General features: G+C 40.6%; 1 protein-coding gene across 1 annotated transcript in view; it reads right to left on the bottom strand.

The window, feature by feature from the left end:
- Positions 1-26,174, bottom strand: part of UBR5 (ubiquitin protein ligase E3 component n-recognin 5) — a 139,958-nt gene that overhangs the window by 45,762 nt on the left and 68,022 nt on the right. The window contains exons 14-22 of the mRNA XM_084620112.1: positions 22,667-22,851; positions 18,371-18,480; positions 15,877-15,989; positions 9,074-9,217; positions 8,876-8,987; positions 8,502-8,656; positions 6,771-6,968; positions 3,822-4,032; positions 31-157 (exon numbers count right to left, since the gene is read on the bottom strand). Coding sequence (XP_084476238.1) covers positions 31-157; positions 3,822-4,032; positions 6,771-6,968; positions 8,502-8,656; positions 8,876-8,987; positions 9,074-9,217; positions 15,877-15,989; positions 18,371-18,480; positions 22,667-22,851 — 1,355 coding nt within the window. The remainder of the gene's footprint in view (positions 1-30; positions 158-3,821; positions 4,033-6,770; positions 6,969-8,501; positions 8,657-8,875; positions 8,988-9,073; positions 9,218-15,876; positions 15,990-18,370; positions 18,481-22,666; positions 22,852-26,174) is intronic.

The raw sequence follows: 26,174 nt of genomic DNA, 5'->3' as shown, positions 1-26,174 counted from the left end.
CAAAACAAGCTTGTTAAAACCAGTTTATACCTTCTGCTGCTTGATGATCCTGCCCGATTTCCTGGACCATTGCTTGATACTACTGAGATCGCATTTGCAATAGCCTCAACCGCAGAAAGCCTTTCAGCAAATGTATTCCTTTCAGAGCGCTCTGCTTCTGAAACATTAAGAAAAACATTTGGTGCCAAATTTTAAATAAAGTATCATTATAAAGAAAGGAGTTAAAACAAGGAACTTTATTACATCATAAAGACTTTCCTGCAAACTCTTTAATTTTTGTTTGTTTTAAATTCAAATTAGTCTTCCAGTTGCAAATTCCCTGGCTCTAGGAGGAAAGTATGTTGATGGGAAATGATTGCACAGAATATGCTTTATGATCTGCAAAAACATGGATCCTATGTTTTTCATTTTGCAAGTAGTATCCAGATATTACTGCTGTGTGCCTTATACATGTGTGTAATAATTATTGGAATAAGACTCTGGATTCAATGAACAAGGTGTAGAACTATTAGTATCTCTATATACAACAACCCAAAGAGTCTTAAATCTCTTCTAATGGCTGTACAAACACACAAAGGTCCTGAGTGCCAAAGGGAACCAGCATTTGAAAAGTCACTGCAAAAGAAACAATTGCACAGAGCTCCCCTCTGAAATTTCTCTGAGGTGTCAACCCAATAAAGTTCATCCAGATACTGACGACAAAACTATATCGTGCAGGCAATCATGACAAAAATCTATGATACAGCAAATAGGATCAGCAAGACATTTTCATTGGTTTGTGTATTAGAAAAAAAGTTTTACAAAAAAGTTGTAAAATTTGCATCTGATGAAGTGAGCAGTAGCTCACGAAAGCTTATGCTCAAATAAATATGTTAGTCTAAGGTGCTACAGGTACCCCTTTTCTTTTTGCGGATACAGACACTAACACAGCTGCTACACTGAAAAAAGAATTGTACAATTTAGTATAAACAGTTTCTCTCAAAGAGAACCGTTTTGTCTGGGTTACAACATTCCTGTGAAACAGAAAGCCACCTAAACACTACAGCACTGCGCTAACTAAAAATCCAGAAATTACTAAGGGCATGTCTTCCAGCGCTGGTGCTGCAACTAAACAGCCACGTAATGGAGAGAGTTCTACCTGCGCTATAAGAAAAAAAACACCTCCACAATACCTGCTCCCAGCGCTGGTGCACTGTCCACACTGGCACTTTACAGCCAGTGCTTGGGGGGGTGGGGGAGGGGAGAGGGGTGTTCTTTCACACCCGAGCAAGAAAGTTGCAGCGCTGTAAAGTGCCAATGGAGACAAGCCCTAAGTCATTTACTTTTAGTGCTTCTGTCTGGATAATGAAAAATTATAATCGACTATATTCTTCTATAGTCCTTTACTTACTTCCCTATGAAATATTCTAGTTCAGAATCTCAGAAAATAGGCATCAATAAAAGTCATAAGAAATACTGTTCAGCAACATACAAGCTAAAAACAAAACATTTCAAGTTAAGTAGTTAATGCAGTTTACAAGGTCATTTTCTGAGTTTATTTTATTCAGGCAGATAATGTGAAACTGTAAAAAAACACCACACTGGATTTATATTCTAAGTTAAAAAATTTCACAAGCATTTTCGTACCAGCATTTAACTAGAATTGCGTAAGGTTTCTACTTTAATATGGTCAAAGTTCCAAGGTTACAGTATTGGTACTGTCTATATAATAAAAGCATACATAGCATAATAAGTGGTACCGGTATTAGCATGTATATTTAACATTGCCTGACATTTTCTATTATAAGACCTTATTTCAGTTGCTTATAACTTTGCCAAATTCAAATAATTTGGACTGAAACTTCATGCTTACTGTTTTAGGCTTATGTCTTTTTCAAAAAGTTTAAGCCAAATTGGTTCAGCTGTTTCTCAGAAAGATGAACAGTTTAGTCCATGTTAAAAATTTTATAACTGTTTCATTGAGAAGCTCAAGCACACCCTCTTCAGAACCTGGAATTAAACCCATTATTCCTGAGTCAACATTCCTTTCTGCCATCCCTGTCTAGTGGCAGGTCAACAGAAGATAACCTTCTACCACTACTGCTACTGTTAGCTCAAGTAGGGAGGTCTGTGCATGGGAACTAAAGAGCCCAACCCTACTTATGAGGAGGGGAGTAGTCAATATTACTCCACATGATGGAATTTTTATCTTTTTGGATTTTAAGTTTTAAAGAAACCTGGTAAATTACATTATATAATATATAAATTATAAAAAAAACTGTCAAAAGAATGTTACGGTTGCACAGTCAAGTATTCGAAATTAGGGAGAGAGAATATTAAGGTTGCTAGCCAATGCAACCTTATTTCAGCCCTCTTGTGGATATGCATTTTAACAGTCTTTAATTACATGATCACACAGTATTTTTTCCCACAGGACCACTGCCTCAATCAGTGCACATGATGGATGGTGCTCTGGGAATAAGTGTTGCGTAGTGAATGAGGCGGTTGTCTGTAGGACCCCTGCCTCATTTCTGTCACAGAAATTGGAAGGTGTGTAATGAATGAGACAGGGAATTGCAGGAAGAAAAAGGATGGTCTTGCAGTTAAGGCAGCTGTATGCCACTCTAGAGAGTTGGATTCTGTTTCTGCCTCCCTCAGTACCATATAGAAACTCTGTGGCAAAGTCACTAACCAAAATTTTCACTGGTGACCACTATGTGCTATTTGGGTAACCAATCAGAGACACGTGGGGTTTGACTTGTGAGTGATCCACACTTCTACAACTGAGATTAATGAGATTTGTGCTCTGAATGTAGAGAGTGTTTTAAATGGCTAAATACTTTGAAAAAAAAATCAGGCCCACAGCTTCTCAAACTGGGCTCCCAAAATTAGTTGGCACTTCTGGATTTAATCTCTCTGCTTCAGCTCCTCATGTGTGAAATAGTGATACCACCACCCAGTCACCACAGTGGCCTTATGAAGATAAGTTCATTAATGTCTGTAAAGAACCAAGATACTACTATGAGAGCACCACAGTAAAGCCCATGAGGAAGTTAAATCTTTATTCAGTGCAGGGTTTGGATGGTGTACAATAAATAAGGAATGGGGCCACACATTGAATGATGAGGATAAAAGAAATATTGAATAGCTACCCATTTGGTGAGCACTGTCCATCTTGTGCACTGAATGAAGTAGCCCTGTGGAAACAATAGTATGTGATCATGTAATTAAAGACTATCATAACGCATATGCAGAAGGGGGCTGAATTAAAATGGCAAAAGTAGCCTTAATTCTGGCATTTCCTATCTTTTGAGCATTTGACTTTGCAAACTTAATGTTCTTTTCATGTGTTTTTTTTTTTTATGCAATAGTATTTTAAAAGCTATAAAAAAGGTCAGTCCCTTACATCAACAGAAAGCCCTTTGTTCATATTTTCCAATACAGATTTCTCAATGGAAGAAATACCAAAGACACCACTAAACATTAGACTAGTTATTTGATAATCCTGGAAAGAAAATTTAAACAACTGTGTGCGTACGTGCGTGCGTGACCCCAAGCTAACAGTGATATAAAGGGACAATCTAAAATTTTCAGATCTGGGTACTCTAAGTTTGTCCTAAAACCATAGTTAGGTACCTACATAAAGTAGTGCTGAGCTCCCATAAATCCCAATGAAGTAAGTGGGAGCTGCATATGCACCACACCTTTGAAAAGTTGGGCCATTTATTTTAGGTGCCACATTTTAGGCACTTGTTTTGAAAATTTTGGCTCTCCTCCAAATATTCTTGAAACTGTATTAAAAAAAGGTAGTTTCAAAAAGACACTCATGATACATTGCTCACCCTCTTCCTCTTTAGTTTCTTTGTTACTGGTTGGGAAGCATACAGATACGCAAGCATGTAGAATATTACGATTTCCATCACATCTGTGGCTGAGGAACGTCTGCAGCATTTGTAGATTCTGATCCAAGACAACAGCTTGTTCAAGATTCATCAGGTATTGTCTGCAGGCCTCATAGTCACATCGGAGAATATGCTGCATTAAAGTCTGTTTCTGTGCTCAGAAAAAGGAAGAAAGACTTTAATAAAATGGAACAAAAAATTTAGACAAACAATTCTAGATACTTCTGGCTTTGCATTGAAAAATGAACATGCAAAACTTAAGTCTAAGATGTTCACTAGTAACACAGGAAACGTTGAATACAAATATACCAGAAGAACATTTTTTTTAAATGTTATCTCAACATCATTTCATATCGAGTCTGACTGTCATTTCTACTATAACCAAATAATAAAAGGAAATTAAAGAAAAAGGACATGCTCAAATACCAAGCATCTGTCAAAACTACAAAAGCTTGGCTCTTGGCATCATACTTGGTTACATCAATTCAAAAGATAAAGGATTTCTATGATTCATGACTATGTAACAGAGCAAAATGGTAGGATTCAAGGAATACAGCAAGTGGTCTGTATAAACTGGCTTTTAGAGGGTTTTCTCTTAATGATTGGTAGAACCGGGATGGAAAGGTTGAAATTGTCTGGGTGACCACTTTTCCTCCTACAGATGTCAAGTACCCCAATGCGAGACTCAATATAGGTCTAGTACAGGGGTCAGCAACCTTTCAGAAGTGGTGTGCTGAGTCTTTGTTTATTTACTTTAATTTAACGTTTTGCATGCCAGTAATGCATTTTAATGTTTTTAGAAAGTCTCTCGCTATAAGTCTATATATTATATAACTAAACTATTGTTGTATACAAAGTAAACGAGGTTTTCAAAATGTTTAAGAAGCTTCCTTTAAAATTAAATTAAAATGCTGATCTTACGCCGCCGGCCAGCTCAGGCCACTGCCAGCCTGGGGTTCCGTTCACCTAGGCTGGCAGCAGGCTGAGTGGGGCCTGCGGCCAGGACCCCGGCTGGCAAGGTGCAGGCAGCCAGAACACCAGACTGGCAGCAGGCTGAGTGGGGCCAGTGGCCAGGACCCCAGACCAGCAGTGGGCTGAGCGGCTCAGCCCGCTGCCGGTTTAGAGTTCCGTCCGCCAGCTCCGGCCAGCCAGGGTCCCGACTGCTGGCCCCACTCGGCCCACTGCTGGTCTGGGATCTCGGCCCTGCCCACAGAGTGGGTACCTACCTTCTCCCTGGTTCTAGCCCATTCTCCTCCTCTCTCTCTGCACTGAGCTGAGGGTGAAGGAGCAGGCTGGGGGTTGGGGTGTAGGATCTGGCCAGGAGCTAGAATGAGGGAGGGGACTCTGGGTTGGGGCAAGAGGTTTGGGTGTGGAGTGTTTATCTGGGAAGCTCCCATTTGGTGCGAGGGGAGCAGGTGGGAATGTGTGTGTGGGGGGTGGGGTGGTGCAGAAGCTCCCGTTTGGTGCTCAGGGTGGGGGTGGGAATGTGGGTGGTACCATAGAGTCAGGGCATGGGGTGTGGAGGGGGTTGGGAGCGTGTGAGGAGGGTGCAGGAGGTCAGGGCAGAGGGCTGGGAGCATGTGTGGAGGGTGCTGGAGTCAGGGCTGGGGTTGTGGGGGGTGCAGGGGTCAGGGCAGAAGGCTGACCCCTGCGTGCGTGGGGGGAAGCAGGGGTCAGGGCAGGGGGCTGGGGGTGTGGGCTAGGGTCCTGGGGTTGCTCCCAGCTCCCTGCCCAGAGAGGCTCATGGCAGGGGGCTGGAGGGGATATGCCCTGATTCCACCTCCCTTCCCCAAGGTCCCATCCCCACCTCTTCTCCGCTTCCTCCCCGGAGTGGCAAGCACGCTCCCTCTCGCAAGGGCCATCAGCTGATCAGTGGCAGGGAGGGAGAGGAGGAGGGGCAGGAATCCCGCAGGCTGGGGGAAGAGGCGGGGGAGAGGGGAGCTTGCTTGCCCTGCAGCAGCTGGCAGGACCAAGCTTTTTCACCCTGCCCCCGTGGGGGAGCGGAGAAGAGCAGGCTGGGGCAGGCAGGATTTTTAAATGGCATGCTGCTGCCTGCCAGGGTCCTGGCCTGGGTTTGGCAACGGGCTGAGCGGGGCCGGCGGCCAGGACCCCGGCAGGCAGCAGTGTGCCATTAAAAATTGGCTTGTGTGCCGTCTCTGGCACGCGTACCACAGGTTGCCGACCCCTGGTCTAGAATGATGTGCAGCAGTACAGCACACATGATAAATCCATTCTTTAGGGAATCTGCTAATATACCACAGCAACCATTTAAGAGGAAGTAGTGGAGGTTCTTCCAGCATGTTTGGCATTTTGCATAAACTAGTGTACAATATATTGTATAATTATTTATACGGTGCTGTAGGCGTATATGGCACTTTACAGAGGATTCAAGCAAGAGGTCCTTCCCCAGAGATTTTATACGTCACAACAGTGGAGATTCACAAGAAATCACTCCTATAATTTCTCCTTTAACATTTCCTGCACTAGTTCAAATTACAGGCAAATTGTAGTGCCTTTACAGTAAGATGGCAAACTTCTGATCACTTGAGAAAACACATACGTTCATAATAGAATAATACAATATTATGCAAGACACACTAGTCAATATTTTAAACTTTAGAAGCATAATCCCTAATAATTCTAACAATTATAAAAGAATAATTTAAAAATCTCATACTGGAGTTGTGTCAAAGACCTTTTGGTTTACTAAATAGTTGCGTTTGGTTTTCATGTTTATAAAAGATTACTTAATTTAAAACGACATCTAAGAGTAGAAATGCAATGGTAATTTAAAGAGTTAAATATCAAGATGCTTTAATTTACCGTTTTTAAAAAGCAGTTATTAAGATTACCACGTAGTAATGAAGTAAGCAAAACACAGAACATTACCTCAACAGCCATGATGATGATAGCAGCTTTCTTTTTGATGGTTGAATTAGCAGGAAGATTTGTTAAGGAATGAACACCCATTCCAAGACTACTAATAGGTGGAAGATCAAGCCAGTCGGGATCCCTTATTCCACCCATGCAATCTTTTGCCATTGGATAGATAGTTCCATTTCCATCTCTAAGAATAATAGGAGATTCCTACATAAAAATAAATTAACACCAGATCACCATTTTGCAAAATCATGTAATATGTATTTCTACATTTAAATCCCTCCTAAAGACTCACTTCTGTTATGCTGCCTACAGAAAATCTAGTTGATCTGAAATTCATAACCTCTTAGATTGAGCTCCTTGGGACAAGAACCACCCCTTCTTGAATGACTGGGAAGGGCCTAGCACAAGTAAGTGTTAACCTCAATTAAAATGAAATATGTATCAATCCTAACAATACCTGGATCTTTGACACCATAATTTATTGAAAAATACTTACAAACCTGAATGGAAAAAATGAATTCTATACATTTTCAGTGCCTTTGACAATAAATTTTCTTACATATCTTTACTAAAGATGTGGATCATACAAAAGCTTGCAGAAATCACTGAATATTATTTTTTCTGTTTCTTCTTCTAAACACCTATGTATGCCTGCAGATCCATTATTCACTTATGTCACCTAAGCAAGTCATGGACTGCCTACACTACATAGAAAAAATATCAATATTGGTGTGTGATATATTTTCTCTATAGCCTTTATATAATAATCTGCATCAAGAAATAAGCAATATGCAGTTAAAGATGGCCCCCTTACATATTCATTACAATACTGAGTTAAGTCTGTTATTCAACCTTAAATTTGGGATTACCTGACTTGTGTATTTAGCCAGGCAAATTCTACACTGATTTAACATACTTTTGACCCGTAATTTCTATTATTTTAAAAGGGGGAGGGGAATGACAAACTTAAAAGAAGCAGATTAACATCACAGGATTTAGAAACTCTGATTTGCAAAATATTGCAAACAAAGCATGCAAGTCCACAGCCAGCCCTATTTGTCTTTACACCAACATTGGAACCTGATCAACCTTGATGCCACAGGAACCCAAAGAGGAGGCTCCATTTAATAAGATCGTGGGTCTGAGAAACATTCAAGAAGTTTCAGTCTTCTGGAAGTGCTTCCAGGAGACTTAGTAGTTCAGAATGCTCCTAAGAGAGGATGTGCTGCACAGCCATGTGTCAGTGATCACATGTTCATTAAGCTCCTTATAGACACATTCACTTCACATCCTATTAGACAGATGCTTAACAAGCTTAACACACTGAGCATGAAATAGTTTTTACTATTTTCAAATGTTCAGAAATGGGTCAGATGAAAATCTTCTTTCCTCCTGAACAAAGCCATATCTGCTGTTCACTGAAGTCTTCACTGAAGCAGTAGCTACTTCCTCTGTAATAAAAATACTTTGCGCCTTCCGTCCAAGGATTTCAAAGTTCTGATATGTGATTTTCAGACATGCTTAAAAGTATTTAAGTGCCTAACTTTCAATGAAAGTCAAGGGAGTTGGATGCCTAGCTCCCTTAAACCATTTAAAAATCCCAGCTCTTCCAAACCTTAAACGAGTTTTAGAAAAGTAAGCAGCATTTCCATTTTACAGATTAGGAAAACTAAAGCACTAAAGCACTTTAAATGACTAAATTCTAACAGGGAAATTAACAAGAGAACCCAAACAAACCTGTCCAGCTGTAAAAATGGCAACACTTCTCTCATTCTGACCCAGGAAAGCAATGCTGCTAGTGGGGAAGTTATTTTCTTGCTCAGCTTTCCCTGTAGCAAGGTCAAATATGCAGTATCGAACCCAGTTCCCAGTCTTCAGGACAGCATGCACTCCTTCATGGGTACATGAACAAGAAAGAAAAAAATTAAACATCTCTCGTTGATGGCGTTCTGTAATACAACAGAACACACATACAAACCATTGCATCTCTAATAATTTGTTAAATCAATGCAGACAAGAATGCACCTTAATCTGACAGTTGAAATGTTTTCTACAAAGGGGAAAAAACACTTCTAAGAAGTGCAGCAGGGTAGTTTACAGAAAACACTTACCTTTTGAATCTACATTCACTGCTAGAATCTCTGTTTTTTCAGGAATACACAGCTTTTTAGGAGTCCTTTGGAAGCAGTCTGGAACTTTTGGAGTCCCGCCAGTTTTGACTACCTAAAAAACAAGAGCAAGATTTCAGTATGCAAACAGCATGAGGAAATTTCAAATTCCTGTTTTTTTTATTTCTCCATCCAACATACCTGGAGTTCATCTATTCTGAGCAGCCTACAATCTTGGAGAAGGGAAGAAGGATCGGGATCTGAACCAGAGCTGCTCTGACAGTTTGCATTACTGGATGTGCCTGGAAATTTCACAGCAACATAGGCACCATCCACTTTTAGTACCTACAAGCAGAAAATATTAAATATAATTGATGTGTTACTAAAAACTTTGAGATAAAGCTGTAGTTTTATGTACCCTGAACCTTTTTGTCAGAGCATGGAAGTTTGATCTGAGTCAGTAAGTCTTAACTCGGAAGCCCCTAGCTATTAGGGGCATTATTCTTCTGCAGTTACTGGGTTCCTGTGCACCTATTTGTTTAGACGGATTTCTTCATGCCTATCCCTAATCCAGTATTTGGAATGACTACGAAAAGGAGCCGCAAGACAGTAACCGGTGAACAGAGTGGTCTTACTTATCTGCCCCAATCCAATCTCAAAAATAGTTTACTATTAAAACTCGAGTCTAAGAATGCAGCCACACATACCCAGGAACATTTACACTACATGCATCTTTCCCCTTACAAAAGCAGTCGAAAGCCTCAGACACTTCTTCTGAAATTTTAAGTGATACTTGCCCTTGAAGAGTTGCTCATTATATATGCATGACTGGTATGCTTGCCAAACAAGTTCCTCAGTTTAGCATTGCATTCATGAATCACCAAACTGCAAAGCCATCATGTCCCTTGGTCATTCCAGCTGCAGTCACCAGTCTCTCAAAAGTACAAGAGAAAAATAAGCAGAAAAAGTGTAACGTTCCTTTAACTTTTGAGGCTTCTAGGATGAATCAAGGTCCAATAATACTTTCACCTTTTGGTCAAAACCAGGTAATGAGACCTGCCTTCAGATTTACTAAGGCCTTCATCTCAAGGAATAATGGTAACTCTGAAGCTTTTGCTAGCCTCTCAATTAAGTGAGATTGGTGCAGGTACCCTGCCTGCAAGGAAAGAAAAGAAGTATTTTGTTCACTAGTCAACTACTGCACCCTCCTCTACTCCGATGGAGTTGTAAGGAGTAGGAGAGCTTCCCTCTAAATCTTCAGGGTAACAGAGACTCCTATGGACTCGCAACCCTTCTCCCAACCAGTTTCAGGCCACCAAGTGCTTTGATGGAAAAAGATGCTTTAACACCCTGTATCAAGAGAGATGGCACCAAGGCTGGCGACAACGTAACCGGCAGTGTTACAGGCAGTGGTGCCAAAGCATGAGGCACACTCACCCAGAGATGGGAGCGAGCTTGATGCCCTATTCTGCGTCAATTAATACAGAGCGTACAGGATTGACAAGTTATAAGAACATGGTGTAAAGCCACAAATCTGGCCCTGTCAAGAGAGAACATGTTCTAGACCAGAGTTTAGCCAGCAGGAATGGTAATAAAAGAATGATGTTGCATGGAGGACTCAAGCAGTTTGATCCAGGCATTCCAGGGAAAACTAGGCATAGAAAGTGTCAGTAAATAATCTACACTTGAAGGGAGGCTTCAGTGCCAGTTTCTCCAGCGATCTGTGCTGTAGACTGAGTGTTTGAGACCACAGTGAAGCCTTGGCATAACCACTGCTTTAACGTATGGGAGCTCACAAATGATTGTTTAAGTGTTGCTATGGAAGTCTTCACTTGTGCCTCTTCTAAAAACAGATGGCTCTGTACAGTCTTAACTTCTATCACGAGCACGGAGAGCTATGAGGCCATCTTCCATGTTTCCTTCTTTCCCATCTTCAAGACTTGCATAACCTGCTACAGGGGAAAAAGTTGGCATTCTCTCCAGCATCGAACAGATCAACACATCTTCCTAAAACAAATCTGCTCTAGACTTCTTCTGATCACACTTCAGTCACCATTTAAAGCAACTGAGCTGCTTTTTATATAGTCAGTAAAAAAGAAATACAGACAGAATAAGAAAAATGCAGTGACCCTAAAAGGAAACTGTTTTTTAAAGGAGAAGCACCAAAACTGAAAATCTTTATTTAGAAAGAAACTAATGGTCATTCAGAGTTGATTTAGGAAAACCAGGGAAAACCTTCATTCAAGAAGATTTGGGAGAGAAGGGATTAGAAGCGAGCTCCTGAAAAAAGACCACTATGGTAGCTCCTTCATTGACAAATGCTACAGTAGTTATTGGCTTTTATGTGTGTCAGACTAGTCAGGATAGACCACCCACTGACGAATCAAGCAATCAACTGGGAAGTAAAAACTGGATGCTCTGATCCCAGTTATACAGAGAACACAGACCCAAGAGTTTGGATCTATTATATACTTGCCTTTAGAAAAAGATTAGTTGACCAGTATACAACAGCAACATTTTCGTAAAATTAGTCAAGTTGCTCAGACTCGTTTTTATTCCCAGTTTATTTTAGTCTCAGTTCAATGAAAGAAGCTCACTACTAAGCCCTGGTATTTTATTCTTTTTAATAAAAATACCTGACTTCGAAATCTCTTTCAGAAACAGAATTGTTTGCTAGACATTCCACACTGCTAGTTCAGCTTCTCACAATTTGTGCAAATTCCATCAAAAACTAAAATACAATATTCACTTTACAATTTTAGCAACAGAATATATGCATATGTTGTACACAGTCGTACATTCAGTAAGAGTTAGCCTCTAAGAGTTGTCATTAAATAGACAAAACTTATTTAGAACAAAGACAAGCAGATAAAAATGCTGACGTTTAAATACGTTTCCAAAAGCAATATTCACCTTCCATGGCATCTGCTCACTTTCACTATTCTCTCTTTATATTCCACCGTAGTTTTTCAGTATTTTAAAATTTGGTTGAAAAGGAAATATTTTAGTAAGTTTGCCACTTACCACACAAAGATATACATTTACTAACATTGAACACACACACACACACACACACGCTTTCTTGTGCATTTCATTAAGTTATACTAAAAAAGTGAAGTGGAGAAAAAAATATTCTGAATGATCAGGAAAAAAAAATTTCAATGGTAAGTTCTGTTCCTCAGCAACAAATGGAGGCAATTCTGCTGAGGTTCTTCTCCTTAGGGCTCAGTGTAGAAGTCTATGTTAGACTGACACTCTCCAGTATTAAAGAACATGGAAGATGACTATTACAGAGCTGATCCTTTCAGAAATTACATTTTTCTGCATAAATATTCCATCTCTCCACGGTGACTGGATTTCCTCTCCAGAAAGCAGCACAGCTAGCCAAGTGAAAGTGCAATTTTACATTTTTAAACCAATTCACCATGGGACTGAACAGGACCAGTTTAATAGCTTGCCCTATTTCAATATAATCCATACTTATTTTAATGTAAAGAGAAGACTACTTCCTTACACTCAGAGCATGTACAAAAGGCCATGCCTAAAGGAATAATGGATTAAGACAAGTACAGCCATGAAAAGGAGCTACATACCCTTTCAGAGACTATGTTAGATGTGAGTACCTCTAAGGCATCTTTCCTATGGGGTTGAGGCCCAAGGCAAAAATTCCAGAAACTAAGACAAAGACTAAATGAATTTGAAGCACTGCCTAAAAAGATACATCCCAATTTTCTGGCCAAGCTTTTTTACCCATTCAATCCAATTTGGGTATTACACACAAGAGCAAAAGAAAAATTTTGGCTTATGAACTTAGAAATGTACACTATCTTGAACTCTCAATCTGATCCAGGATGTGTTTGATGGACTGAAGCTGTTTGGGGAAGCCCTGGACACTGCCAATAGGAAGTTTCAGAATGGAACTGCAGCTGCCAAAGTACAAGACAGAAGCAGCTTCAACCCAATTTCCCTACACTTCTGATTTCAACCATTCCAAGCAGCAGCATCTAATAGTTAAAATAGCAGGTGCAAGACTTTGGTCCTGAATAATATTCACTCCCTGTTCCTGTATCCATCTGTTTTCACCACCTTGGCAACCTTCTAATTAGGATCTCCTTGACTCATAGGGCTTCGAGGAATATGCTTTGGATTCCGTTCCAAACCCATGAGGATTAGGATTAAAGTGGAACATCAAAACTAGGAAAAAAAAATACAGGTGTGGGAAATAGCCTGAACCTACATCCAAGAGCTTCCATCTGATAAGTTCTGCTGCTCTCCTGTCTTCCAGTGTCTTTTAAGGATACAATAAACTAGGAGTTACTGCACTCAGACCATTCCTTCTGTGTAGTACAAAAGGAACAAATACACATCAGTATATCTGAGGTGTCTAAGGTAGCAGGCCTTAGGAGAAGATTTTCATTGAAGTTTCCTCAAGCTATGGAAGTCTCACAAACCCTGATCTGTCCGAGCCCTGATTTCATACTGTAGGAGGTTGTACAAAACATCTACTTTTCCAAAGATGGTGGTGGCACACAGAGGGACAACTGGGAAAGAATAGGATTGAGTCCATTTCAAAACTGGGCAGGTCATCTTGTCTTTTTGACATGTCTGATAACTGTTTGCAATTTGGAAGTCTGTATGCATCTAAAAATTAGGGATACATGCAATGTATAAATCTAAAATAGGAGGACCCAAATCCTCTTTCCATTCACTAAAGCATTAAAAAAGGTTAAACAATTACCAAGACTACTGTTGCAAGATGAACAAGCCTGGCTATTGTGGAGGCTTGCAAGACAGAAGCATAATGAACAGTATTTTTCAAGTGGATATTAACAGTGTCCCCAACTTGTTCTACGCAACTTCATGGACAGAAAGACGCTAAGCAATCTGAATCAGTAAGGTTGCAACGTGCATTTCTCTGCCCTCTTTCACTGGACATTACAAGTGCATGTCTATTTTTGCATGCTGGGTTCTGGAAGCTACTGTTTATCTAAATCTTTATTTTGCTATCTATTTTTATACTATTGCTTTCAACTTAAAATTGGCTGACATTTATATTGTATTGTACATTTTACAGTGCTATATAAATATATAGGTAGTAAAGTTTCCCTACCTTAAAGAATTTACAATCTAAGAGATATAAATGGCTATTAAAACAGTACCATAAATGAGTATTGTGCGTAAAACACATTCCTGGCCATCAAGAGTTCACATTCTAAAATAAGTCAACTCGATATCTCATGATTAGAAAAAACGAGGGCAAAAGGATGGACATGAATAACAGCAGTACAACTGTGTGATTGTTTTAGTTGGTAATACAAGAATTGGAGACAGAATTATTTTTTCCAAACTGTTCATTCATGCCTGATACCATTTCTTGGAAGAGAGGAATAGGTTTTGTAGGCTTCATTTCTGTTCAGACAAAGGAGAGTCTGCAGAGATTACTGGAGAAGGAGGGAAGCATTCTTGAAAGCAGGGGGATTGGTGGGTTGGGTAAAGATCAGCTGGACCTGTCCCTTTCTTTTTCATAGCTTGAACATTTTAGTTTTACTTTTAAAAACATTGTTTGCATTATTATGGTGCCATCTAGCCTTCTATATTTAAAAAAAATCAGCAAAGGTGACTGAGTTGTCCTGATGGGTGGGCCTCCTTACTAGCAATTGTGGACATATGTAAGTTGTAAAAATTTACAGGCAGAAAGACTGCTATATTTGCACATCACAAAAACAGTGTGCACAAAACAAATTCAACCTCATTTATTTTATGTGTATTACAGTGTCACGTAGAGGTCTCACCCCAGATTTAGCACTATTGTGCCAGGTACTGTACACAGACACAGCGAGAAACCGTCCCTGCCCTGAAGAACTTACAATCTAAACGGAAGAGACAGACAAAAGGCAAAGAGATTAAATGGCTTTTGCAAAGTCACAGACCACATCAGTGGCAGAAATAGTAACAGAATCCAAGTATCCTGATTCCCAGTTCAGTGCCCTATCCACTAGAACACACAGTGTCCCCAAGAGAAATCTGAAAGTGCTTTCGGGTGTTCTTACACAAATAACTCAATCCTCCTGTATGCAGCAATAATCCATACAAGAAAGTGGAAATTCATCATGGGATCTTCCCCTTTCAGAAAGGGAAGCAGTGCAAGTTTCTGCAGTTCACTACAAATTGTGCCGGCTTTTCCGCAAGTTTAGAGAATACAGCAGAAAAATGCCCAACTGACCTCATCCCTCCTAACTAATTTCACGAAGCCAGAACCAAAGGAGTGTTGGAAACAAAGGGCAGTGCAGTGTAGAGACAGTACCTCCCTCTTCGGCACTCTTGATCCTGCGCAAGATCTCTGAAGGCAGGTTCACCTTCACATGTGGGTTCAGACAGGAGCTTGGGGTCCTGAGATATATAGGAACAGACAAACTGCTGTTCTTGAATAAAGTAAAATGTCCTGCTGGTGCCATTTAGTAAAAAGTGAAATAAGATTATTCCCCAGTTTCCAGTAAACATGTCAGTTTATTTCTACTCTGAATCTTGTTCTTGTTTGTTTTCCGGGGTCCCATTTTATCAACAGATTTGTTCAAGCAAATTTTCAGGTGATGCTGTCTCAAAAATGTAGTTTATTTGACCCACCAGGATTTTGCTGGACAGCCCAGGGGGCTAAATTCCTTCCTTTATAAGAACTTTTGAGCAAGGCCAAATCTTTGTGCTTTCTTCCAATGCTAGGCTTGAATCAAGTCCAGGGAAAAATCAAAGATTACTTCTTTCACAGTCAGTGTCTTGGACTCAGTGTGTTTGCAGTTGGTGAGCATCAGTGATTGTGTTAAGAACAAACGTTAAAATATGACAAAAGTTGTGCTGGGAAGAAGCACAGCAAACAATACTCCCATCTGTCCCCAGAACTGGGTCACTTTACAGCCAAAGTAAAACCAACTGAACAGTCAGCCAATCGAAAGGAAAGGTTGTTTCACACCAATTAAAAGGAAAGCAGTCAGAATTCATTTTAAACAAACCTTGCCAACAGGAACATTCTTAACATCTTCTACAAACACGACTTCCCGAAGAGACCACTGCTCTTCATTCACTTTCTCCTCTTCTTTCGGCGCAGGAGTAGACCGTCGTCGTTCTTAAACGACAACAAAATAATAAGTACCAAAAAACCTGCAACTTGAAATATTTCATCTAAATATAGCAGAGGTCTTACTTTATGCCTAACACACACACTTTGCAGAAGTGTACCATTACTCAAACCAAAATTTAAATCAGAAGTAAAATTTAGTTTGATTCTAACACTGTCTGAAGTCAGGGTAGCATAACAGAATTTCTCAATGTCACTTAAATGTTTTGCCAATAAATCTGTACCAAACAGTAAAGCTGTTCCATAACAACAAAAAGAAAGTAAAAAAAAAGTCTATTAAAGCTATGACTTCCTTAGTTATGTTAATTCATTCCTAGCCATGTCTGTTTATTCCATATGTTAAAGATTCAGAGTATTAAAGCACCAAATGTTCTTGTAATGTTACGGTAATTACGATAAAGGAACCTAAAAAGCTGAAGTTAGCATAAGATCCTTAATTCAGACATGTTAAATATGCTGCATTAATTATGACATCCTTGCAAAACTCTGCCAACTAGCCCAGGGCAATATTTGACAGATGAATAAAACAGTATTACTGTGGTAAAAGTCATAGAACACATTTTGGACCTGGGTTGCAATGTATTCATGGCAGTCTTATAATTTTGTTTTAAAGATCAACATCTGAAGAGCAAGTGTTAAGATGCACATTTGTATTCTTGTTAATAGCGTAACATGGCTGAGTTAACATTAGTATGAGGCCCTTTGCTTCCTTACTTATAAGGGTTCATATTAACCAATAATACATGAACATATGATTTCATATTTTTTTAAATAAAGAAACAGGAAAGGTTCATAAACTCCACACATTTATAGCCCTGCACTTACAGATTTAAAATTCCACACAAATGTATAAGCACAGGGCTGAAAACATGGGGTCTTTTAATAGCTGGAACATAACTATGTAAACACAAAGATTTTAGTGCTTAAACTTTTCTATGAAGAAAGATTAAACAGACAGCTATCTTAAGTCAAAAAACAGTTACTGCATTCAAAACTAATCTATAAAAGTTTTCTATTTTGAAAGCTTTCTATTTAGATATTGGCTATAACAAAATTAGTATTGTAGGTCAGAACCTAAAGTTCTCTAATCTAGGTAATTATGTGACTCTTCAGTACACTTTATGTGCATAACTGGAGGGATGGGGTCAAAATGAGGAAGTTGTTGAAATTATAGTATCAGACTAAGAATCCATTATGGCTATACTGATTAAAAGTCACAAAGGTGGTAAGGTAGAGACAAGTGCTTTTGAGTTTTTAATGTGGTACATTTGGTATTCTGAGAACTGTTGATGCAAGTAGAAAACAGTTTCATAGCATATGTGCAATACTGAACTTCTAAATTTTTAAAACTGTTACTTTGGGTATGTGCAATAAGAGTGGAAGAAGGTCCTCAGTGGAAGACTATCCAATTGGAAGCTTGCTCTAGTTAAGCTGCCTGAGCAAAATACATAGAAATGTTTTAAAATAATCTGGAAGTGCATAAGGTATATTTCTGCTACCCTTGCACGCTTCAAAAACTGAAGAATGGATCTTGCTCAATTTTTCAAAACCAGTTCAATTCTAGATTGAAACCAAGCATGGAAAATTTAATTCCAGGAAGTTCTAAACATACAAAAATAGTTATACAGAGACTTTCGTTATAACCAACTACAGTGTTTCTACCAATGAGCATCACATATTTATTGACTTTTGTATAAATCTACAAGCTCCATGACTGAAATTTACTATATTTACTTTAAGATACCCAGCACTAAACTCCCACTGTTATTCTAATAAATTCTACATTAGAGAAATGTAGAATTTATTAGAACAACAGTGGCAATAACAACAGTAGAATAACAGTAGAAGGACACTGGCAAATCTGAACTTTCAGCATCCATGGATTAAAGACTACTGTGACTTTTTTTTTAAATTAAAGTGAACTGCAGTTCGGTAGAAGAGCCAGAATGCATTTTGCCAGTCAGAAAGTTACATTTTCAAAGATTTCTGTTAACTACACTATTCATAAGACATCTCCCATTTACTGATTTTAAAATTACTTGTAAAGTGCACTCTTCAGTGCTAGAGATAAATTAAAACAAACACATTGCGATTGACTTAATGTAACTGTGATATATTACAGTTATATACACAGGTTTCAGATTAGCAGCTGTGTTAGTCTGTATTCGCAAAAAGAAAAGGAGTACTTGTGGCACCTTAGAGACTAACAAATTTATTTGAGCATAAGCTTTTGTGAGCTATGCATCCGATGAAGTGAGCTGTAGCTCACGAAAGCTTATGCTCAAATCAATTGGTTAGTCTCTAAGGTGCCACAAGTACTCCTTTTCTTTTTAGTTATATAGACAGTACACTATTAAAGTAAAACTTACTGTATGGCATTGATGCGCTGCTTGCAATTGAAGATGCATCACTACACGTAGAAGCTGGGGATGGTGGTGGACCCATTTCAGTTTTCACTGGTTCCTGTTTGCTTTCAGGCCTGGGATTTAAGAATTTAATTATATTTATGAAAAAAACATTACCAGAATGAAAAGTCTATTTCAAGGTTTGGACAAACTGTTTCTTGGGCTTGTTTTGATGAACAAAAAGCTAATCTAGCCAAGCATTTTACATTGTAACTTGTGTAAGAGATAAAAATACTTTTCTTTTTGCAAACACTTAAACAGATTTCTTAATTTAGAATGAAACAGTAAAAATCCTAATATAAATCTAAATTTCTATGTTTTTAAACATATCCCATTATAGAGCTACTAGGATAAAGTTATGTCTAGATGATGCTATGTTCCTTACTCAAGGTCTGGCTGTATAATTGTTCTCAATGGAGAGCTGAAATCCCACATTTTGGAATGTTAAAACATCACCATATGTGAACTAACTTGGTAGGATAGGGAGGGAAGACGAGAAAGGTGTTTATTTATTAAAGTGACCTATAAAACTCAAAATAAGTTGTAAGAAAAGTGTCAAACTAACACAGGGGTCTCAAACATGCGGGCCGCACGCCAGCTCCCCTCGGCACCCCAGCCTCCCCCACGAGCGGCTCCAGCCTGGCGCGCATCACAGGTAGGGCAGGCTCCCTCCCTGCCTGCCCTGCCCCCGTGCCGCTCTGGGAAGTGGCCGGGACCTGGGGGTGGGGGAGTGGGAGGAGACAGGGGTCTGTGTGTTGCCCTGGCCGCTCCTCCAGGTACCTCCCTCGAAGCTCCCATTGGCCGGGAACAGGGAACCTCGGCCAGTGGGAGCTTCAGGGGATGTGCCTGGAGGAGCACCAGGGCAACACACAGATTGAGGTCCCGGCAGCTTCCTTGAGCAGCGCGGGGGCAGGGCAGGCAGGCAGGGAGGGAGGGAGCCTGCCCTGCCCCCGGTGCACGCTGGGCTGGACCCACCCCCAGAACCTCTCCAGCAGCAGAACCCTCTGCACGCCAACCCCCTGCCACATGCCAACACCCCACACCCACCCTGCACCCTAACCCCCTGCCCTGAGCCCCCTGAAGCTCCCTGCGCCCCTCCTGAACCCCCTGGAGGCAGGAAGGGGGTGGAGCTGGGGTGGGAATGGGGACAGGGAAGGGGTGGGAAGAGGCGGGGCAGGGCCGGGACCTCACGGAAGGGGTGGAGTGGGGGTAGGGCAGCAGAGGGGGTGGTCAGTGATGCAGCCCTTAGGCCAATGTACTAGTCCTCATGTGGCCCTCGTGGTCATTTGAGTTTGAGACCCCTGAACTAACAGAAACAGTTTGCTCTTAAGAGTACGTGAAAATTTTCAGGCCAAATCAATTTTTTTCAAATCAGAGTTATCAGTGGGCTAACAGGACTTTTTAATGGAAGCTGGATGCAACCCTAACTTTGGAGAGAGTACCTAACACAGCTTTTCACAATATAATGAGTACCAAGACTGAAGCAATTTCCAGCTTACTAAAATACACAATTGTTCAAGTAAAGTTTTACTACCACTATGAAACAACACAGCAGACAAAAGAGTCTCAGTCTTCACATAACACTCCTGTTTAAACGTCCATAGTTTCGAACACTTGTGGTGACATCTTGATGGCAATTAAAACGTCTGCACATTTAGGTAATTTGAAAATGCAGACTTTACCAGTAAATCCGAGTCTCATTTTGAGAAGGAATAATTAAAAAAAAAAACCTCCAGATTTCGCTCAACCCCATACTCCTTATCTAAGGTCTGACCACTTCCAAATGTTTTCCTTTACATTTTGGCATCACCGATTCAAAGCTCTCTCAACTAAAATATTCAACAAACTATTTAGTTGATAAAGTAACTGAATCACCCCTTTTGGATTGTTTTTTCCTTCCCCCCCAAATTGTGTGTTGTCAAGTTATAACAAGATGTTATAAGCTAGCAACCATGTTCTGTTAAAAAATATCAATACTTTACCTAATTTAAAATCTCCTGCTATAATATACAGTACATAAGAGCATCATTTATTGTTCTAGCTAAACAATAATACCAGCTGGAAATGACATTCAGCCAAAAGCAAATAAAAGCTAAAGCAATAAATATGGTCACATATAATACATCAGTAATTCAGTAACACAAACCAAAAGCAATACGGTCAAGTCAGCTACCACCTCTCAAAACAGGATATCAGCAAGACATTTTTCTTTCAAATTGTGTTAACTTGCTATTTGCTATCCAAAATTATAGAATAAGTACTGAAGATCTACGTACTTCTAATTGCAACAGATGTGGTGCAATTTCAGTCCCTCACCAATAATAATTAAAAGCTATTATTCCAATTTGGGAAAGTAAATATATTTCAAAAATATTTTTTTCTCTACAAAATAAAAAAAAGTGGACTAATGCCCTCTGGAAACTATGAGGACTTTACCTTGAATGTTCTTGCTTATTTTACCGCTGTGATTTTCAACCTTTTGTCATTTGCAAACCGCTAAAAAAAAAGTTTCAAATGGAGAAGTGAACCCCTTTGGAAATCTTAGACAGTCTGCGAACCCTCAGGGGTCCGCAGGCCACAGGTTGAAAACCACTATTTTACTGAATTTCCCTAGAGATTACCTTCACCCTTTACATCTGAGCTATACTAGCAATCACTCTGAGGAGGGAATGACAGTCAAAAGCAGGAGGAGGATATGGGAAAGAGGAATGGTAGTGGAAACATCTGACCCAGCATTAGGACAAAGGAAAAAGTAGTGTCCAATGCTGTGAGAAGTGGCCAGAGCACCAGTGACATCTGGCAGGTTATCAGTTGATCTATCCAGGAGGAAGTAATGGCTGAGCTGGCCATTTGGTAGGTACCATAGGGAGGGAGAAAAGTGGCCTTAAATTTTTACTTGAAAGAAGTTATTTAGACAAAGCTGGATTTCTGATTGTTGGTGGACATTAGGGTAAATACATATTAGATGTCAACTTTCCAGAAAAGGGTCTGATTAAGAACCAAGGAAACACGCAAACATTTTAGCAACTCCAAACTTCTACAGTAAATGCACTAAGGCAAGCTCAAAACTTATAAAAATGATACATCCCTTAATTTTTGGAAATTTTCAAATAAGTACTATGAAGTTAAAAAATATATTAACATATTGATTTTCAAGTTGAGTAGGGTAAAGAGAAGAGACAAGCACAGTCAAATGACCCAACAGGTAAATAGGGCACTCTTCCACTCACAAATTCCAGAACAAAATTTACTAGCTGAACTAGACTGAAGCATAAATATGGTGCTCAGTAACCCTGTAGACTTTTAGTCAGGCTGTCTGATATTAACAACTCAGTTATCCCAATAGTCTGTTTTCCCCTCTCACATCAAGCAATCCTACTAATACCAGAGAACACTGGAATCACCAACAACTGCCCTATAAAAATCTCTTTTAGTGACCAATAGAGTTTTTTTTAATGGTTTAGTAGTTTCAACAAGTGACACTGTCATGCCTCTGTTTGCTTGCCTGCCTACCCTGATCCCCATCACTGATAATTCCTCCTTCAGATTCAGTTATCCTGACATTCTTCACAAGACGGTCCTCTTTTTCATATGCCGCTCTGTTTCTAAACCCCATCAATTTAATGTTAAAGAGTACAGTAAAACCCGAGAGTTACAAACAGAGTTATAAACTGACCACACACCTAATTTGGAACCAGAAGTACACAATCAGGCAGCAGCAGACACACACACAGGCAAATACAGTACAGTACTGTGTTAAACGTAAACTACTAAAAAATTGAAGGGAAAGCAGGCTTTTTCTTCTGCATAGTAAAGTTTCAAAGCTGAATTAAGTCCATGTTCAGTTGTAAACTTTTGAAAGAATCAAAGTTTATTTAGAGTTAGGAACATTTCAGAGTTACAAACAACCTTCATTCCCAAGGTGTTCATAACGCAGAGGTTCTACTATATAAGTGGTTTGTGTCACTCACTCATTACCCCTAAAATAATCCATTTTACTGAATAGTTATTTGCCAGGTAATCTCCATCAGTGAGATCAGGAAAGAGCTCACAGCAGCACGCTGCAGAATCTATGGGGATTGTGTTTAATTTCATCAGAGTCTGCTAGAAACTTCATGTAAGCTTGATGCAAACTCGTGATCGCCAGTTTAAATTAATCGGTATCTCAATTAATATCGATATTAATGTTTAATTAATATTTTGCCAAACTAGTAAATTTTCACTCCAAAAATATATACAGATTCTTTTTAGCGCACTTACTTTGCCTCAGTAGTTTTGCTAGCTTTCTCCATGTTTTTCAAGCTCTCTGGTGATCGAAGCTGGAACCTACAGCTATCGTTCATATTCCAAACCGATTCCATTAAGACACCCACTTTAGGGATTCCAGCGCTAATTGAAAAAGCCACGGCTCCAGCATGATAAAGGGGATTATTTCTCAGGCATACCTACAGACAAGAGTTAGAAATAGCTGAATATTTCTATGTAAGATCAGACAAAAAATAATATTAATTCAGATAAGAGCACAAGAAAACATTGAACATACATATATCTCTGTGAAAGTGTCTCATTTCCTCAGCAATTAGAAAGGGAAAACTTTAGGGGAGGATTCAGAGTAGCAGCCGTGTTAGTCTATATTCGCAAAAAGAAAAGGAGTACTTGTGGCACCTTAGACACTAACCAATTTATTTGAGCATGAGCTTTTGTGAGCTACAGCTCACTTCATCGGATGCATACCGTGGAAACTGCAGCAGACATTATATACACACAGAGATCATGAAACAATACCTCCTCCCACCCCACTGTCCTGCTGGTAATAGCTTATCTAAAGTGATCATCAAGTTGGGCTGGAAATGGCTTCTGAGCTGTAGCTCACGAAAGCTTATGCTCAAATAAATTGGTTAGTCTCTAAGGTGCCACAAGTACTCCTTTTCTTTTTAGGGGAGGACACAATAGGTACAGATGCAACCAGCAGCTGCCAGTTGCAAAATGGCCATTTCAAATATGACTTTACCAAGCAACTACAACCTTAAAGGGCCAGGCTCAGAAAAGAATGCTAGGAAAAAATGTTCCTAGAGAAGTGCCACCCTCCCCTGGGGAGTCAATAAGGACAAGCAGCAGCTCCTTGGAAAGAGGCTGTTCTGGCAGTGTGACTAGAACCATTATTATAATCCCATGGCATGTGATGTTGAGCCTCTTAGGTTGTTTTGAGACCTTTTCAGGACCCAATCTGGCAAATGCTTATATGAGTAACCTAAGCATTTGCCAGATCAGAGCCTAATACTCGAATGACTTATAAAGCAGTATTCTCAATAGAGTACATCAAGTGTTTAGTCCTACAGCCCATAATACATTCTTTAGTACTTTTTAAAGCAATTCAAATTGAATTATGGACAAATAACTACCCCTTGGGCAAAGCTCATGTACACAGATTTTAAGGAGATAAAACAGTTGTAGATTAAGCTACCTCATCTGTATTTTTGTTCTATACTTCTAATGAATGTGTAGAGTGCAATTAGTTCAAATAATTTCAAAAAACAAAAAAAGTTACCTACCATTCATAACTGTTGTTCTTCAAGATGTGTTGCTCATGTCCATTCCATTCTTGGTGTGCGCACACCCACGTGCACAGTTAGAGACTTCTGCCTTACTGGTATCTGTAGCGTCAGCTGCGCCACCCCCTTAAGTGCCGAGCTCATGCGCCAGTATATTCGGTACGGACGACCCTACACCCTCTCAGTTCCTTCTTGCCAGCAACTCTGACAGAGGGGCAGGTAACGGAATGGACATGAGCAACACATCTCCAAGAACAACAGTTATGGAAAGTAGGAAATCATTTTTCTTCAAGTGCTTGCTCATGTCAATTCCATTCTAGGGGACACACAAGCAGAATCCTCCAAGGTGGGCTTGGAGTTTACGGACTTGTGGCTTGCAACATTGCTCCACCGAAACCAGCATTGTTCCTGGTCAGCTAGATAAGCGCGTAATGAAATGTTAACATGTGTATGGACGACCAGGTGGCCGCCTTACAGATGTCCTGGATAGGCACTTGGGCTAAGAAAGCTGCCAAAGAGGCTTGCGCTCTGGTTGAATGGGAGGTCATGATCACCGGAGATGGCATCCTTGTATGATTGTAGCAGCAGTGAATGCAGGCAGTAATCCAAAAAGAAATTCTTTGAGCGGACACTGGACAACTTTTCATCCTGTCTGCCACTATGATGAACAATTGCACCAACTTGCGGAATGGCTTAGTCCTTTCAATGTAGAAGGCTAGCGCCCTCCTGATGTCTAGGGAATGCAACCTATGCTCCTCCTCCGACTTATGCGGCTTTGGGAAAAACCAGGTAACTAAATGTCCTGGCACGTATGAAACAGACCACCTTAGGCAGGAAAGCCGGGTGCGGCTGCAGCTGGACGTTGTCTTTGTAAAAGACCGTATAGGGTGGTTCTGAGGTAAGAGCCCTGATCTCAGAGACTGGGCAGGCAGATGTTATTGCAATCAAGAATGCAACTTTCCAGGAAATGGAAAGGAAAAGGAGACAGCAGGAAGCCAGAGGCTCGAAGGTGCGTCTCGTGAGCCGCGACAGCACAAGATTCAGGTCCCACGGAGGGACGGGGTCCCTGATGTGCGGGTAGAGGTGCTCGATGCCCTTGACGAACCTGGTAGTCATGTCCTGGATGAAAACTGACCTACCTTGGAGCGGCGGATGGAAGGCTGAGAGAGTGGCCAAGTGGACCCTGATAGTTGAAAGGGACAGGCCTTGGAGCTTGAGATGCAAAAGTAGTCCAAGACCAACTGCAGAGAGGCCCGCTTGTGCCGGATGCCTTTATCTAAGGTCCAACAAGCGAACTACTTTCATTTGGCCAGGTAGGTCGCTCTGGTGGAGGGCTTTCTGCTGCCCAACAGGACCTGCTGGACACCAGCCGAGCACTTCTGCTCCTCCGCATTTAACCATGCAGCAGCCAAGCCATAAGGTGCAGCGCTGCCAGGTTTGGATGCAGAAGACTGTCGTGGTTTTGTGACAGCACATCCAACTGGAGCGGTAGCCATAACAGAGCAGCCACCAAGAAGTCCAGTAGCATGCCAAACCAGTGGTGGTGTGATGAGGATTATCTTCACCCTGTCCTGCTTGATTTTCATGAGGACTCTGTGGATCAACGGAACTAGGGGGAAGGCATACATTAGAGCACCCCAATCACAGGAAAGTGTCCGACAGGAAGCCCCTGTCAAGCTCCCGAAAGGAGCAGAAAACCTGGCATTTCCTGTTGTGCCTGGACGCAAACAGATCTACCTGGGGAGTACTCCACCTCTGGAAGATGCTGCTGACCGCTTCTGGAAGGAGAGACCGTCTCAGCAGGACCTTCTAGTCTCGCCATGGGTGATCTGCCAAGGCGTTCCTGGCTCCAGGGAAGTCTGCAGCTATCAGATGGATGTTGTGTTGTACACAGAAGTCCCATAGCCTAAGGGATTCTTGGCAAAGGGTAGATGACCTGGCTCCATCTTGCTTATTGATATAGAACATAGCTGCTGTACTGTCCATCAGAACCTGGACCACTCAGCTCTTTAGGTGAGGTCGGAAGGCAGGCAGGCGAAGTGGACTGCTCTGAGCTCCCAGACATTGATGTGTAGGGAATGATCAAGACAGGACCAATGACCGTGCATGCTGAGATTTCCCAGGTAGGCTCCCCATCTCAGGTCTGAAGCATCAGAGACTCGGGTAACCAACAGAGGGAGGGCCGCGAACTGAACTCCCTCCAATGCCAATGCAGA

Source organism: Lepidochelys olivacea (assembly GCF_965140295.1).
Source record: "Lepidochelys olivacea isolate rLepOli2 genome assembly, chromosome: 2".
Lineage (NCBI taxonomy): Eukaryota > Metazoa > Chordata > Testudines > Cheloniidae > Lepidochelys > Lepidochelys olivacea.
Note: the sequence above shows the minus strand (reverse complement) of the source record. Positions and strands in the feature narration are given on the sequence as shown.